The sequence below is a fragment of the Neoarius graeffei genome, chromosome 9, assembly GCF_027579695.1.
Source record: "Neoarius graeffei isolate fNeoGra1 chromosome 9, fNeoGra1.pri, whole genome shotgun sequence".
NCBI classification, from domain to species: domain Eukaryota; kingdom Metazoa; phylum Chordata; class Actinopteri; order Siluriformes; family Ariidae; genus Neoarius; species Neoarius graeffei.
The window spans coordinates 82,293,333-82,307,902 of record NC_083577.1 but is presented as its reverse complement, the minus strand read 5'-3'; the positions used below and the strand labels follow the sequence as shown (position 1 = coordinate 82,307,902).

At 43.4% G+C, this 14,570-nt stretch overlaps 1 protein-coding gene across 5 annotated transcripts in view; it reads left to right on the top strand.

Moving 5' to 3' along the window:
* Positions 1-14,570, top strand: part of LOC132892044 (activin receptor type-1-like) — a 245,534-nt gene that overhangs the window by 195,858 nt on the left and 35,106 nt on the right. For all 5 annotated transcript variants that reach the window (XM_060930371.1, XM_060930372.1, XM_060930370.1 and 2 more), the window contains one exon: positions 4,246-4,451. In XM_060930371.1, coding sequence (XP_060786354.1) covers positions 4,246-4,451 — 206 coding nt within the window. The remainder of the gene's footprint in view (positions 1-4,245; positions 4,452-14,570) is intronic.

Genomic DNA, 14,570 nt, shown 5'->3' with positions numbered 1-14,570 from the left:
ATATTTTATCGGAAGTGCCTTTCGTCTACACGGGGACGGCGTTTCCGAGGCTGAAAAACGGAAAAAATTGAAAACGCCTTCCAGAGTGGATAAGTTAAAAACAGCCCCCGTTGCATATCCGTCTAAACTACCCAATACGCCAAACTCTGCTCGGATCTGCTCACGTCGGGTACGCGTTTACGTCATACGTATGTCATATACTGTACATGCCAGCCCGGGAAGTAAGAAAGTAAGTAAAAAAGTAAGAGCATGTCTGATTACATCGATCCAACGGACCTTCAAGCTGCTCTGGCAGCTTTAATAAACGTCCAGGAGTCCTTCGAACATCTATACCGAATCTGCACATATACCGTTAATGAACAGAGGCGGGTATAGTATGCTCTTACTTTTTTACTTACTTTCTTACTTACCATAGCCAGAGTAGTCAAAGTTTTCGCGGCACAGATGTGCAGATCAGACAAGACGGAAGACGTCGCGCATGCGTGCAGACATAGCGGAGGTCTTTCACAGCATCACCTTGCCGCCTGGCATGCACATCCAATTGAATTCCACACATTTATGCGTCACCATATAGACGCAGATTTCCTCCTTGAAAACGGTCGTGTAGACGCGGAAAAAAAGTGAGAACGAAAACGGACTTTTGTGTTTTTGTTTCAAACTGTCCCCGTGTAAAGTGGGCCTTAAGCCATTTTTGATCTACAGCAGTGATTCTCAAACTGTGGTACGCGGGCTCCATTTTAGTGGTACGCCAAAGAATCACTTAATTAAATATAAATAAATTTTAAAAAATAAAATAAAACGTGAAATAATATCCGAATGGATGAAAATATCAACCGATGACAAGAAAATGAAAGGAGATACAAATTAAGTTAATAATTTTAAAAAGTTTGCAAGTGCTTCTGGGTAGCCATACGTAGCGTACGTACGTACGCATTCCCGCCGGTTCCGCTGACAGACGGTTATCCGCCATTGGTAGACTAGGCTGTGATGGGAAAAGGTGGAGGTGGCTTTGCTAATTATGACGAGTACGACAAAATTACTGTCGTGGCTTAAATCCGCGAATGCGAGCGTGGATCAGGACAGAGGGAGAACTGAAGAGGACGTGTGTGAGCCGAGCGCGGATGCTAACGACAGTGGCAAAACCAGCCCCAGAACTGCTAGCAAACGGCAGAAACCAGTGAAGAGGAAGTATGACGAAAAATACATAAAACTGGGATTCATTTGGAGCGGGACAGAGGAGCCGCCCAGGCCGCAGTGTGTTGTATGCGGCGACGTTCTGAGCAATGAGTCCATGAAACCGTCGCATCTCAAACGGCATCTTACAACCAAACACACAGCACTAAAGGACAAACCAATGGATTTTTTTTACGAAAACGTGATGAACTGAAGCAGTCCAAGTCCACCATTCTGTCCTATGGTACACCCGTAGCCAAAGCACAGGAAGCTTCATATCGTGCCAGCCTCCTGATCGCCAGAGCCGGTAAGCCGCACACAATCGGGGAACTGCTGTGTTTGCCATTATAGCCAGAGAGATGACACGTATCATGTGTGGAGAGAAAGCTGCCAGAGAGTTAAACTTGGTGCCGCTTTCAAATGACACCGTGTCAAGGAGAATAAACGACATGGCTGACGATGTTAAAAAGACACTGATTGAGCGCATTAAGAACAGTAGATATTTCACCATACAGCTTGATGAGACTACAGATGTTGCAGATTTGGCCAATTTATTTGATTCATTATTTAAGGACAGTGTTTTTTATTTTCCTATATTTAAACACAGTGTTACTGTTCAAAGCACTGTGCGTAATGTTACAGTGGCCAACAATATTAAATAAAACCTCCGCCTTGTTTTTAATGAATGCTTAGGCCTACTACGCTACTGTATTTTAATGTTGGTCATTATGGTGGTACTTGGAGAGCCAAGTATTTTCTGAGGTGGTACTTGGTGAAAAAAGTTTGAGAACCACTGCTCTACAGGATTTCTTTCCATGTGCCTGACTTCTGTACAGTACTGTGTGCCACTCCGATGGGAAGGTAGTTTGGACAGTTCCTGAGAACGAATACCGAACTGCCTTGTGCTCTTCTTTCCAAAATGATTTTCTGACGTTCTGGAAACTTTCATACAGCCCACTCTGAACCTAACTTTAGCCCACAGTGAGCCTACTTTTAGCCTGGGTTTAACTCGACTTAGGCCATGTACGCACGTAGCCGGGTATTTTTAAAACCGAACATTCCCCCCGTTTATAAAAATGTTTTATCCACACCACCTCGTCTTCAAAAAAAATCCCTTCCACACATAACCGAACATCTGCGTTTTCAATCACATTCATAAGCATTCCAAACCTGTAGATGGCATTATTTCCCCAAATCCTACCCCCTAATCACATCAGAATAGCCCTCTGTTGGCGTCACTTCCGCCTAAACATAAAACATGGCGCCAGGCTCGTTCGTCTGGACAGACTCGGAGACGGAATTGCTTCTAAACACAATTTTGGAGTATAAACTTCAAAAGACGCAAGAAAACGTTGATTGGGAATCTTGTCAGTAGTTGGGCTTCTAAAATTAAACATGTAAATAGCACCTGCACAGTAATTAACGCTTTCAAGGCACTACTCCGATCCATTACTCAGGCCAAGTTTACATTAGACCGTATCTGTCTCGTTTTCTTCGTGGATGCACTGTCCGTTTACATTAAAACGCCTGGAAACGCCGGGAAACGGGAATCCGCCAGGGTCCACGTATTCAATCCAGATCGTGTCTGGTCCGGTGCTGTGTAAACATTGAGAATACGCGGATACGCTGTGCTGAGCTCTAGCTGGCGTCGTCATTGGACAACGTCACTGTGACATCCACCTTCCTGATTCGCTGGCGTTGGTCATGTGACGCGACTGCTGAAAAACGACGCGGACTTCCGCCTTGTATCACCTTTCATTAAAGAGTATAAAAGTATGAAAATACTACAAATACTGATGCAAATACTGCCCATTGTGTAGTTATGATTGTCTTTAGGCTTGCACTTGCAAGTGGTAAGTGATATGCGCTGGGATCACACACACAGCGGCTCAGTCCCGAATCACTGCTCGTGCGCTTCACTCGCGCGCTCTGTGAGCTGCGCAGGGCCAGAGTGCGCAACCTCCAGAGGGCACTCGCTGTTCAGGGCGGAGTGATTTGGAGCGCAGGATGCCTGCGGAGCCGAGCGTATCCGTGCATTGGCGTTGCTGTGTGCACGCGAATCGTTTTAAAAACGTTAATCTGATGATCCGCTGATACGGTCTAATGTAAACCCCACCTCTTTGTCCATGCTTAATCTGGCTTCTGCAGTAAACAAAAGGTCGCACGTTTGATGTCCGGGCAGATTTGTTGTCATTTTTTTGGCGCAGATTGTGACGTTCTAAAACGCAAAACTCCGGTTATCTCTGTCTACACGAAAAGGCATACACGGAGTTTTCAAAAATCTTCACTTTGCCCGGAGTTTTTTTAAATATTCGTTTTTGATGTGTTTTCATGTGGATGACAGGCCAAAACGTAGAAAAATATCTTCGATTTAGCAGATACCCGGCTACGTGTGGACGGGGTCTTAAACTATTACCCTGCTCTGAGTTTTCCCTATAGCCTTTACTTTTTTTTTTTTTCTTCATCTCCCAACTTAAATGTAAACTCACTCTGAGCCCTAATTCTGTCCACCATTAGCACGATCACTCCACTGTCCGTTTGTGGACGTCCTCAGGCCAGCACTGTGCGCTCTCCCACTGTGTAGGCGCCTCAGAACAGGATAGAGATGCATTTGTAAGTGTGAGTGTGTGTGTGCGCTGTACTGTTAGCCACTGTCTGTGTGGTCCAGGCAGTTAGGGTGCAGAGAGACCGAGTGTGGGCTTCAGCATACCTAATTATTATAGCCTCTCCCAGCAAAAGCCCAGTCTTAACTACGGCTCTTTTGTGCATCTGTGTGCGTTTGCGTATGTACCCTCGGGCAATCGGGCACACCTGGGTAAATGGAGTTTAAAAACAGTCTCTTTGTGTTGAAAATGAATAGAAAGAATTCATGAACAGTTGAACTGAGTTGAACCGAGTTAATAACTACATCTCTACATCCTTTCTACCGTATACAATAGGACAATTGCGACACATGTTCAAGCCTTTTTAGTTCCAATAAGGGAAATGGATCTGTAAATTGAAATACAATTGCGCTTAATTTGTCCTTTTTTTGTTTGTCTGTTTGTTTTTTCCCTCCTTTCTCTCTCACAGGGCACGACGGCCCAAACTATAGCGTCACAACATTGGTCATCGTGATTGTGGCTCCAGTGATTGTCCTCATTATCCTTTCGACGGTGGCCATCTTGATTTTCCGTCGAATCCACCGTAACCAGATGGAGCGGCTGACGGCCCGCGATGCTGAGTACGGCACCATCGACGGACTCATCGCATCCAACGTTGGCGAAAGCACACTCGCGGTGAGACTTGGTCCCCTAATTGCTGCTTGATATTGTTCTTATCAAACTGATAACTTTTAAAGTGACCCTGTACTCAGAAATGGGTTTGTGTACTCATCTCATCTCATTATCTGTAGCTGCTTTATCCTGTTCTACAGGGTCGCAGGCGAGCTGGAGCCTATCCCAGCCGACTACGGGCGAAAGGCGGGGTACACCCTGGACAAGTCGCCAGGTCATCACAGGGCTGACACTTATGGCCCTTTTCCACTACCCTTTTTCAGCTCACTTCAGCCCGACACGGCTCGCGTTTCGACGACCAAAAACCAGCACGACTCAGCTCGCTTCAGCCCTGCTTAGCCCCTAAAACTCGCACGGTTTTGGAGTGGGGCTGAAGCGAGCCAAAGCGAGCCGAGTGAGGCTGGGGGCGTGAGCAGACACTCCCCTGTGCACTGATTGGTGAGGAGGAGTGTCCTCACATGCCCACACACGCCCCGCGAGCACGCTGGGATCTGTAAACACCGCAAACCCGGAAGAAGAATAATTACGAATTACGAGAATTTCTGAAGCCTTATGCGCCTCGCCTCATCTATACACTCTTGCCAGTATCTGTCCGCATTGTCGGTGACAACAAGCCACAGCACCAAGACCAGCAACACTAACGACTCCATGTCCTCCATGTTTATTGTTTACTATCCGGGTCGTGAGACTGCCGCTTAAAAGCTCACTGATGTCACTGTTTGCGCCACATAACGACATCACGTGACGTCCACCCACTTTCGCTAACTCCACCCAATGGGTCCACCCACTTCCAGCCAGCACGGTTCAGCGCGGTTGTAGTCGAAATGCAACTCCAACAGCCCCGCTCAGCTCGACTCAGCACGGCACGACTCAGCCGCGTTTGTAGTGGAAAAGCGGCAATAGACACAGACAACCATTCACACTCACACTCACACCTACGGTCAATTTAGAGTCACCAGTTAACCTAACCTGCATGTCTTTGGACTGTGGGGGAAACCGGAGCACCCGGAGGAAACCCACGCGGACACAGGGAGAACATGCAAACTCCACACAGAAAGGCCCTCGCCGGCCACGGGGCTCGAACCCGGACCTTCTTGCTGTGAGGCGACAGCGCTAACCACTACACCACCGTGCCGCCCAGTTTGTGTACTAGTTGATCTTAATTATAAACATTAGCATTCGAGTCAAATTAGTTCTTTTGTTAAACGCTGATTAAGACGAGTGTTGTGTACAGTACGTGTTCATGTTGTATATCGGAAATTATTCTATCCATGTTCACTGGATATGAGCGATCGCACGCTCTGATTGGCTACTCTGCTACTAGGATATCCGCTTGTATACCTACCGTGAGGAGAGCAAAACAAAATGGCGGAGCGTGTCGCTGAACCAACCAAGGATGAAATAAAAACTCTACTCGAAAACAAAACTCCAAAAAATACAAAAAAAAAAGCCAACAAAATATGGAATGATGGTAAGAACGTATGTGTTTTAATTCTTCAAGAATTATCATGGCGTTTTTCGAAGCGGAAATGATTTAGTTGGATGTTTTGTATAAAGTTTTTATTTATCGAATTTGCAAAAAATAAAAATGCTCGGTTTCTCGAAATCCAGTGAATGTCGATAGAATAAAACAGTTATTCCGCTCAATCTCGTCGTACACAGCTTATAGCCAACTCGGGGCTACGCGCCTCGTCGGCTATCAGCTCATGTACGACTGGATTTCGTGTAAAGAGACTCTAAGGTTATCACATCCGATGAGGAACTTGTTACAGGATTACATGGTTTTTTTTGAAGAAACTTGACTACAAAATGCACGCGATAAGCTAGCTAGTTAAATTAGCTAATGTTTATTAATTACGTTATAAACATTAGCTAATTGCATTATCGTTGTGCGTCACTCTGGATAAAGGTGTCTGCTAAATGCTGTGTAATGGTAGCCTAGTAAACTCGACCCACCCGCCTAGCGGCCAAAAATATTTTTGCCTACGAGTGGGTCAAGCCTCGCACCATATCAACAAAACACCCCGGGCATCAAATCGTGCCCGCCAATCACAACGCAAGGTTTTTGTTTGGATTCTTTGGGCGGGCTTTTGCAGGAGTGACGACAAGGCTGCGCGACGCTAGAGAAAGCACAACAGGAAAGATGGCTACCGCTAGTGAACAGCACGCGTTTGACTCCGCTTTGGAATCAGTTTTCGAAGAATTAGACTTGGAGTTTTCGTTGAAACATGAGCAGGAAGAGGCTCTCCGCTCATTCCTTTTCAAGAAGGACGTTTTCGCTAGCCTGGCTAACGCGACTTCAAAGCTCTCTGAGCATTTGGTCTATTAAGCCCAACCGTTTCCCAGAGCCCGTGGTTGACCCGCCTCCCTGAAATGCCTCAGTTTGCGACTGGTCGAAGCCAGAAAAGGCTGTGACGAAGCTTAAACCAATCACATCACTCTTTCCTCTGACGTATGCGACGCGACGGGGCTAACTAGTAGATTAAACTCTTACCAAAGCCGGTCGGGAGCAAGGCGAAAACGTCCTTCCTTTCAATAAATACCTCCAGGGCTGCTCTTTGCTCCGTTTTCAATGAGAACTTCCCGTTGAATGCTTTCAATACAGCATCTACCGCTGCGTCAAAGGCTTGCCGCTGCTCCATGTTCGTGATGTGAATGAAGCGCTTCCGGCATAGATTCTGTAAACAATCTATGGCTTCCGGTCACAGTTCTACTACGTCAGTGCCTTGAACACGCCTCTACCCAGGGCCGTTGGAGATGCTCAAAGTTGATTGATTCCCGATTTTTCGGGAGCTTGGAAATGCTGTAGATAGCCTGCCTGGCCAGACTAAGCTCGGAACAGGCCCTCGTGTTGCGTCACGCTTAGGATGGGCGGGCCCAGGCTACGTTTTCGCTGTTTTGCCGACCGGCTATGGCAAAAGTCTGATCTACCAGCTGGCTCCGCTCGTAGCCAAAAGGATGGGGCTAGTTTGTGCAGTACGAAGAATTAATAAACAGCTTTGAAACATTACTTTTTGATTGTTTCTTATTTTCCCGTTATTTTAAATTTAAGGGAAATTATTTCACCAAACACCACTAAATAAAAATAAAAACTCTCAAACAGTTTAAGCAAACCCTTGAAAAAAATGTGTATGTGGTACAGACTCCAAACTTGTGGTCATTATCTCCAAACTTCTTAATATCTAGAACCTGTTTATTAATTAATACACATTTTGAAAAATTATTTATTTCAAGGTCTCCCCCACTGCTTTCTGTCGCTCTGACTACGTCACAGTCACTGTTGCGCTGATTGGTCAGAGCGTTGGCCTATACGCACAGAGACAGTTTGAAAGACAACAGGTTGTTCCACCCCCACCCTTCGGAAATGTCTACGACCGAGGCCAGACTAAATATTCACATTTAGTCTGGCTTGCCAGGCTAGTGTAATTTTTCACAGGCTGCTGTTTCGAGATAAGGATTTAACCATACAAACTGAAACGCTGATAATACTGCATCACCTTGTAACAAATATAAGCTAGTTTATGAGCTAATTTATTAACTGGCTAGCAGGAAAATAAATATAGAGGGGGGAAAAATACTGATTCGTTTTTTTTTTCCCCAAAATTTAACATGTGAACATATTAAAAATTAATTTCTTCATCCATCATCATTGGTCGACTGCCATCAAGATCTCATCTTGTCTTCTTCCGCTTATCCGGGACCGGGTCGCGGAGGCAGCAGTCTAAGCATGGAAGCCCAAACTTCCCTTTCCCCAGACACCTCGGCCAGCTCCTCGGGAAGAACACCGAGGCGTTCCCAGGCCAGCCGAGAGACATAGTCCCTCCAGCGTGTCCTGGGTCTTCCCCGGGGCCTCCTCCCAGGGGGACATGCCTGGAACACCTCCCCAGGGAGGCGTCCAGGAGGCATCCGAAAAAGATGCCCGAGCCACCTCAGCTGGTTCCTCTCGATGTGGAGGAGCAGCGGCTCTACTCCGAGCTCCTCCCGAGTGACTGTGCTTCTCACCCTATCTCTAAGGGAGCGCCCAGCCACCCTGCAAAGGAAACTCATTTCAGCCGCTTGTATCCGCGATCTTGTTCTTTCTGTCATTACCCAAAGCTCATGACCATAGCTCATAGATCCTTGACACAAACTTCAGCCACTGGATCTCGTCCATCATTGCTCTACCCGTTTCGCCAAGGAGTAGGCCAGTATCCCTCGCTCAGGTATCCGGATGGGTGAGGGATCTGTCTCGTCAGTTTGGACAAGGTATTCTCCAGAGTATGAGATTACTTGATTTTCTCTTCTTCTCGCTCTGAAGCAGTGGTTGAGATCTGAGAAATTTCTCCATTGATCTGAGATTTGGTGGGGTGGTCTTTCCATTCCGTTTAATGGCATTTAACAGATGATCTTATCCAGAGTGATGTACAACATACCCAGAGCAGCCTGGGGAGCAGTTGGGAGTTAGGTGCCTTGCTCAAGGGTACTTCAGCCATTTCTGCTGGTCCTGGGAATCAAACCAGCAACCCTTTGGTCCCAAAGCTGCTTCTCTATCCATTAGGCCATGGCTTCCCTCAAATTTTTCCAAGAAAGGTTATCAATAGCTTGGTGTAAGTGCCATCTAAATGTTTGTCCTTTTAGTGTTTGGTGTTAGAAGTTTCTTGGGCTTAAAAAAAAAAAAAGACCAAACAAGACGGATTAATTTTGAATGGTTTCCAGTGAAACCTTCAGAGGTCTTATATGTGCATGATGTATATTTTTACAGCAAAGCAGTACATCAGGTACTTTCTGGTAATTTACTGATTGGTTACAACTGCGGGCGGCATGGTGGTGTAGTGGTTAGCGCTGTCGCCTCACAGCAAGAAGGTCCGGGTTCGAGCCCCGTGGCCGGCGAGGGCCTTTCTGTGCGGAGTTTGCATGTTCTCCCCGTGTCCGCGTGGGTTTCCTCCGGGTGCTCCGGTTTCCCCCACAGTCCAAAGACATGCAGGTTAGGTTAACTGGTGACTCTAAATTGACCGTAGGTGTGAATGTGAGTGTGAATGGTTGTCTGTGTCTATGTGTCAGCCCTGTGATGACCTGGCGACTTGTCCAGGGTGTACCCCGCCTCTCGCCCGTAGTCAGCTGGGATAGGCTCCAGCTTGCCTGCGACCCTGTAGAACAGGATAAAGCGGCTAGAGATAATGAGATGAGATTACAACTGCAATGCGGATTGTTTTACAATCAGGGTACGCAAGCTAAAAATCACATTTAACACTTATTATCTTCAATATCAAAAGGCTTGACTAAATAAACTTGGTTGTTTATTGTAGCCCTGTGATAGCTCTATTTACCATGCAAAAAACAATTTGGTGATAACGTTATTTTTGGTGAATGTACGGCAATATATGTCATATTTAGCAAAATTACTCGTGTCATTTAGAAAAAGTGCTTTTTTTGACCACAGGTAGCTCCAAAAGGGATGCACTTACATCATTCTTTATACCATAAAACACATATTTGGTTCCATATCATTGGAAACATAGTTAAGTTTTAATGTTGAATGCCGGTAAGTTTTCAGACTATTTTGATCAAATTAGTATGGAATTGTGTCAAAAAATGTCCTCTCCGAGACAGACAGCTAATTTTTCAATATAAAATAACATATCTAAAATGATTATTTTCATCCTAAAATGTGGTCAAGATATTGGGACATAAATATTAGAGACAACTAGCACAAAGCTTACAGCCTTATATTTAAAAGCACTACGGAAGTAGCGGATTCTGAATTCTCAAAAAAAAAAATGTCCTCTCCAAGAATCACTTCATTTGTTTCTCCCATCTTATAGCAGATTACACAAAACTACCATACACACACGTCAAAAAATTACCTGAAATCTGTTCTTTAACTTGTCCTTCACTTAAAAACTGGTACAAGAACCAGTTTGAATCAATTTGAATTTTGGACCCCTGTGACACAAACTTTGTACCCTGATTGTAAAACAACCCTACGGAAGCCGTGAGAGGCCCTTCATCAAATCAAATCAAGTTTATTTGTATAGCGCTTTTAACAATAAACATTGTCATATAATCATTCATATAATCCTTTTTTTTATTCACCTTGTTATCCCGAGATAACGACATAATTAATTCAGGATGTCGAGAAAACAACACAAGTAATTCGAGATCTCGAGAAAACAAAACCGTTATCCCGAGATAACGACATAATTAATTCAGGATCTCGAGAAAACAATGCAACTAATTCGAGATCTCGAGAAAACGAAACCGTTATCCCGAGATAACGACATAATTAATTCAAGATCTCGAGAAAACAATACAACTAATTAGAGATCTCGAGAAAATGAAACTGTTATCCCGTGATAACGACATAATTAATTCAAGATCTCGAGAAAACAATGCAACTAATTCGAGATCTCGAGAAAACGAAACCGTTATTCCGAGATAACGACATAATTAATTCAGGATCTTGAGAAAACAACACAACTAATTCGAGATCTCGAGAAAACAAAACTGTTATTCGGAGATAACGACATAATTAATTCAGGATGTCGAGAAAACAACACAACTAATTCAAGAGCTCGAGAAAACAAAACTGTTATTCCGAGATAACGACATAATTAAAGATCTCGAGAAAACAATACAACTAATTTGAGATCTCGAGAAAACAAAACTGTTATCCCGAGATAACGACATAATTAATTCAAGATCTCGAGAAAACAACACAACTAATTCGAGATCTCGAGAAAACAAAACTGTTATCCCGAGATAACGACATAATTAATTCAGGCTCTCGAGAAAACAATACAACTAATTTGAGATCTCGAGAAAACAAAACTGTTATCCCGAGATAACGACATAATTAATTCAGGCTCTCGAGAAAACAATACAACTAATTCGAGATCTCGAGAAAATAAAACCGTTATTTCGAGATCTCGAGAAAACAAAACAATTATTTCATGATCTCGAGTAAACAGCTGAGAAATGGTTCATTCAGGTGCGCCAAGAGACTTGTGATATGCTGACTTTGGGGCTATTTCTCATTCTGTATAGACGCAACTTTGGTCATTAGAATGTCTGGAATAATCGATCACCTAATAAGGCAATATTGTGATCAGGGGTTGACACAGGGAGAGATTGCATTAAGTCTTTTAATAAGGGATAATTTCAAAATGAGTCCGCGGCACCTCCGCAGAAGACTGGCCCGGCTTCGTCTCTACCGACGGAGATACAGTGATCCAGCTGAGATCATGAAATAATTGTTTTGTTTTCTCGAGATCTTGAATTAGTCGTGTTGTTTTCTCGAGATCCTGAATTAATTATGTCGTTATCTCGGGATAACAAGGTGAATAAAAAAAGATTATATGAAGGGCCTCTCGCAGCTTCCATACAACCCATATCTAACCATTTATTTTTAAAAAATGATGTACGTTTGGCTTCAGCTGTTTCTGTAATAATTTTTCACCATCAACCCCAGCAAGCTGCGTCCCTCTTCGAGTGCTCGTTTTCTAGCTCTTGGTGTTTATATACTCAAGTTAATGCAGTTGTCCTTTCCGAAAACCTCCCACAGATCTGTGCTCTCGTTCATGAATCCCCCCCTCTTTAGAGCGAACTGGGGCATTTAGCCACTCCCTGAGCAGTCTCCTACAGCATTGCGGGGTGTGTTTGCTGAGTTGCTGGTGTTGGATCTTTTTCAAGTCATATTCACAGAGCCTCGTGGAGCGCTTGGCAACCGGGGCTGAACTATGCGGCGGCTGAATGTTTGCCGAGCATAATTTAAAAAGTACTTTCCAGTGCTGGGAGAGAGAGAGATGGTATTAGAAACAGTTGAAGAGGCTCTTGGAGGAACACATGTGCATTGTCTTGATTTAAAGTGTTATCAGTCCATGAACTTATTTTTTGAGGAGGAGGAAAAGAAGACTCCAAATAGCGAGAGAGCTTCCGAAGCCATAGTCTCTCGATTACTCAGCCCAGATCACTATTTAAAACTGCAGAGGTTTACATTGGTGCTCTCGCGCATGGGTTCCCCTGCTCTCCAAGTTGTCTTCATCAGGCAGATGTGTTTATCTCTGGTTGCTGCTTTGGATTGCACCCCCCCGGCTTCATGCTCTTAGATGGGTTTTTTTGTTTTTGCTTTTTTTTTTTAAGTAGCGTGTAGTGCTGACAGAAGTCCAGGTCTGTTCGGTTGCTCAATGTCTCCATCTGGTGTTGTTCGGACTCTGCATTACGAACCAGGCCAGGGAAACAGACACTCCAGGTTTAAACCGCGTCTGGAAGGAGGATTAGGAAAGGGATAAGTGCTGGCATTAGTGAAGCTTCTAATTGTGGAAAGTCAAACTGGGTCTGACTCAGTGAGATTTTTTTTTTTTTCCCCAACAGCAAAACAGATTGGATGTGTTCTGGCCGAAATGATTGAGCCTTTAGTGGCTGTATTTGCATTGTAGTAAAAATGGCTTCATAATGAATTCTTGAAATTCCAGAATTAATAAATGGAGAATAATTTGTCGGCTGTATGATTTTTGTGCCCAGCACATTTCAGAATGAAATCATCTAGGGCACTACTTTTTTTTTTTTTTTTTTTTTAAACTCTGATTACTGACTAATTAATTAATATTAGTTATTATACATGTTTTAAGATCAGTAACTAAATCATTATTTCAGGAAGGATTGGGAACCCTACAAGGTAGTAGTAGTAGTAATATGAATTTTAAAATATTTTATGTTGGTGGAAATCAGAACCCACCATTCAGTTATTTTATTTATCCTTGAGTTTCTGCAAGTAATTAAAAAATAACTATAATAATTAAGTATATACAGTGGTGCTTGAAAGTTTGTGAACCCTTTAGAATTTTCTATATTTCTGTATAAATATGACCTAAAACATCATCAGATTTTCACACAAGTCCTAAAAGTAGATAAAGAGAACCCAGTTAAACAAATGAGACAAAAATATGATACTTGGTCATTTATTTATTGAGGAAAATGATCCAATATTACATATCTGTGAGTGGCAAAAGTATCTGGTGTGACCCCCTTGTGCAGCAATAACTGCAACTAAACATTTTTGGTAACTGTTGATCAGTCCTGCACACCGGCTTGGAGGAATTTTAGCCCGTTCCTCCGTACAGAACAGCTTCAACTCTGGGATGTTGGTGGGTTTCCTCACATGAACTGCTCGCTTCAGGTCCTTCCACAACATTTCCATTGGATTAAGGTCAGGACTTTGACTTGGCCATTCCAAAACATGAACTTTATTCTTCTTTAACCATTCTTTGGTAGGTAGTGAAAACTCATTATGTCTGATAATTATAACTATTCTTTTAAATTCTTTTAAAAGAATAGTTATAATTATCAGACATAATGAATTTTCACTACATATTAAAAATAAGTTATGGAGAAGATTGTGCCAAAGAGGTACGCTGCCTGGAAAAACTAAAGAAAAAACTGGCGCGACAAAGAAACCATCTCCGCTTCAATCTCCGCTGCCGGGACGAAGGCGTCATTCCAGCAAGCCTCTACATAAAAAATCCAATACCAACAAAAAACGCGGAAAGGACCATCGAAAGAGCGCGAATGACTCTGGTAAGAGAAAGAATTAGATGCACGACAAACAAAATCAACAATTTAAATACAGAAATAACACAAAGAACACAAGATTTCAAACTCCGGTTCAAACTCAGCAGTGACATGGAAAAAAGTATGGAAGAACATCTAAATGCAATACAAGAACAAGAATTCTCAAAAACAAAAACACGCCATATTAAAAAACTAAATAGGCTTATCAAAAAGAAACAAAATAAATGCAAGGACAAACAAATAAATGAAAAATGGATATGCAACCTGTCTAAACACACACTAACAACAGCAGAACGCACTATACTCTCACGGGGACTAAACTATGCCATCACACCAAAAAAAATCCCGCATGAAGAATTCATACTGGCTACGGAACTAGCATGCAACATGATACAGGACCAAGGACAGAAAGCCGCATTAAGGAACGAAATAGCAGGCATCCTCACCTCAGCTAAACCGCCACCCAGAAACACAACTAAACAGGAAATGGAAGCCATCAGAACACTCACAAAGAACAAGAAAATAACAATATTACCGGCTGATAAAGGGAGGACCACGGTTATCATGGACACTATT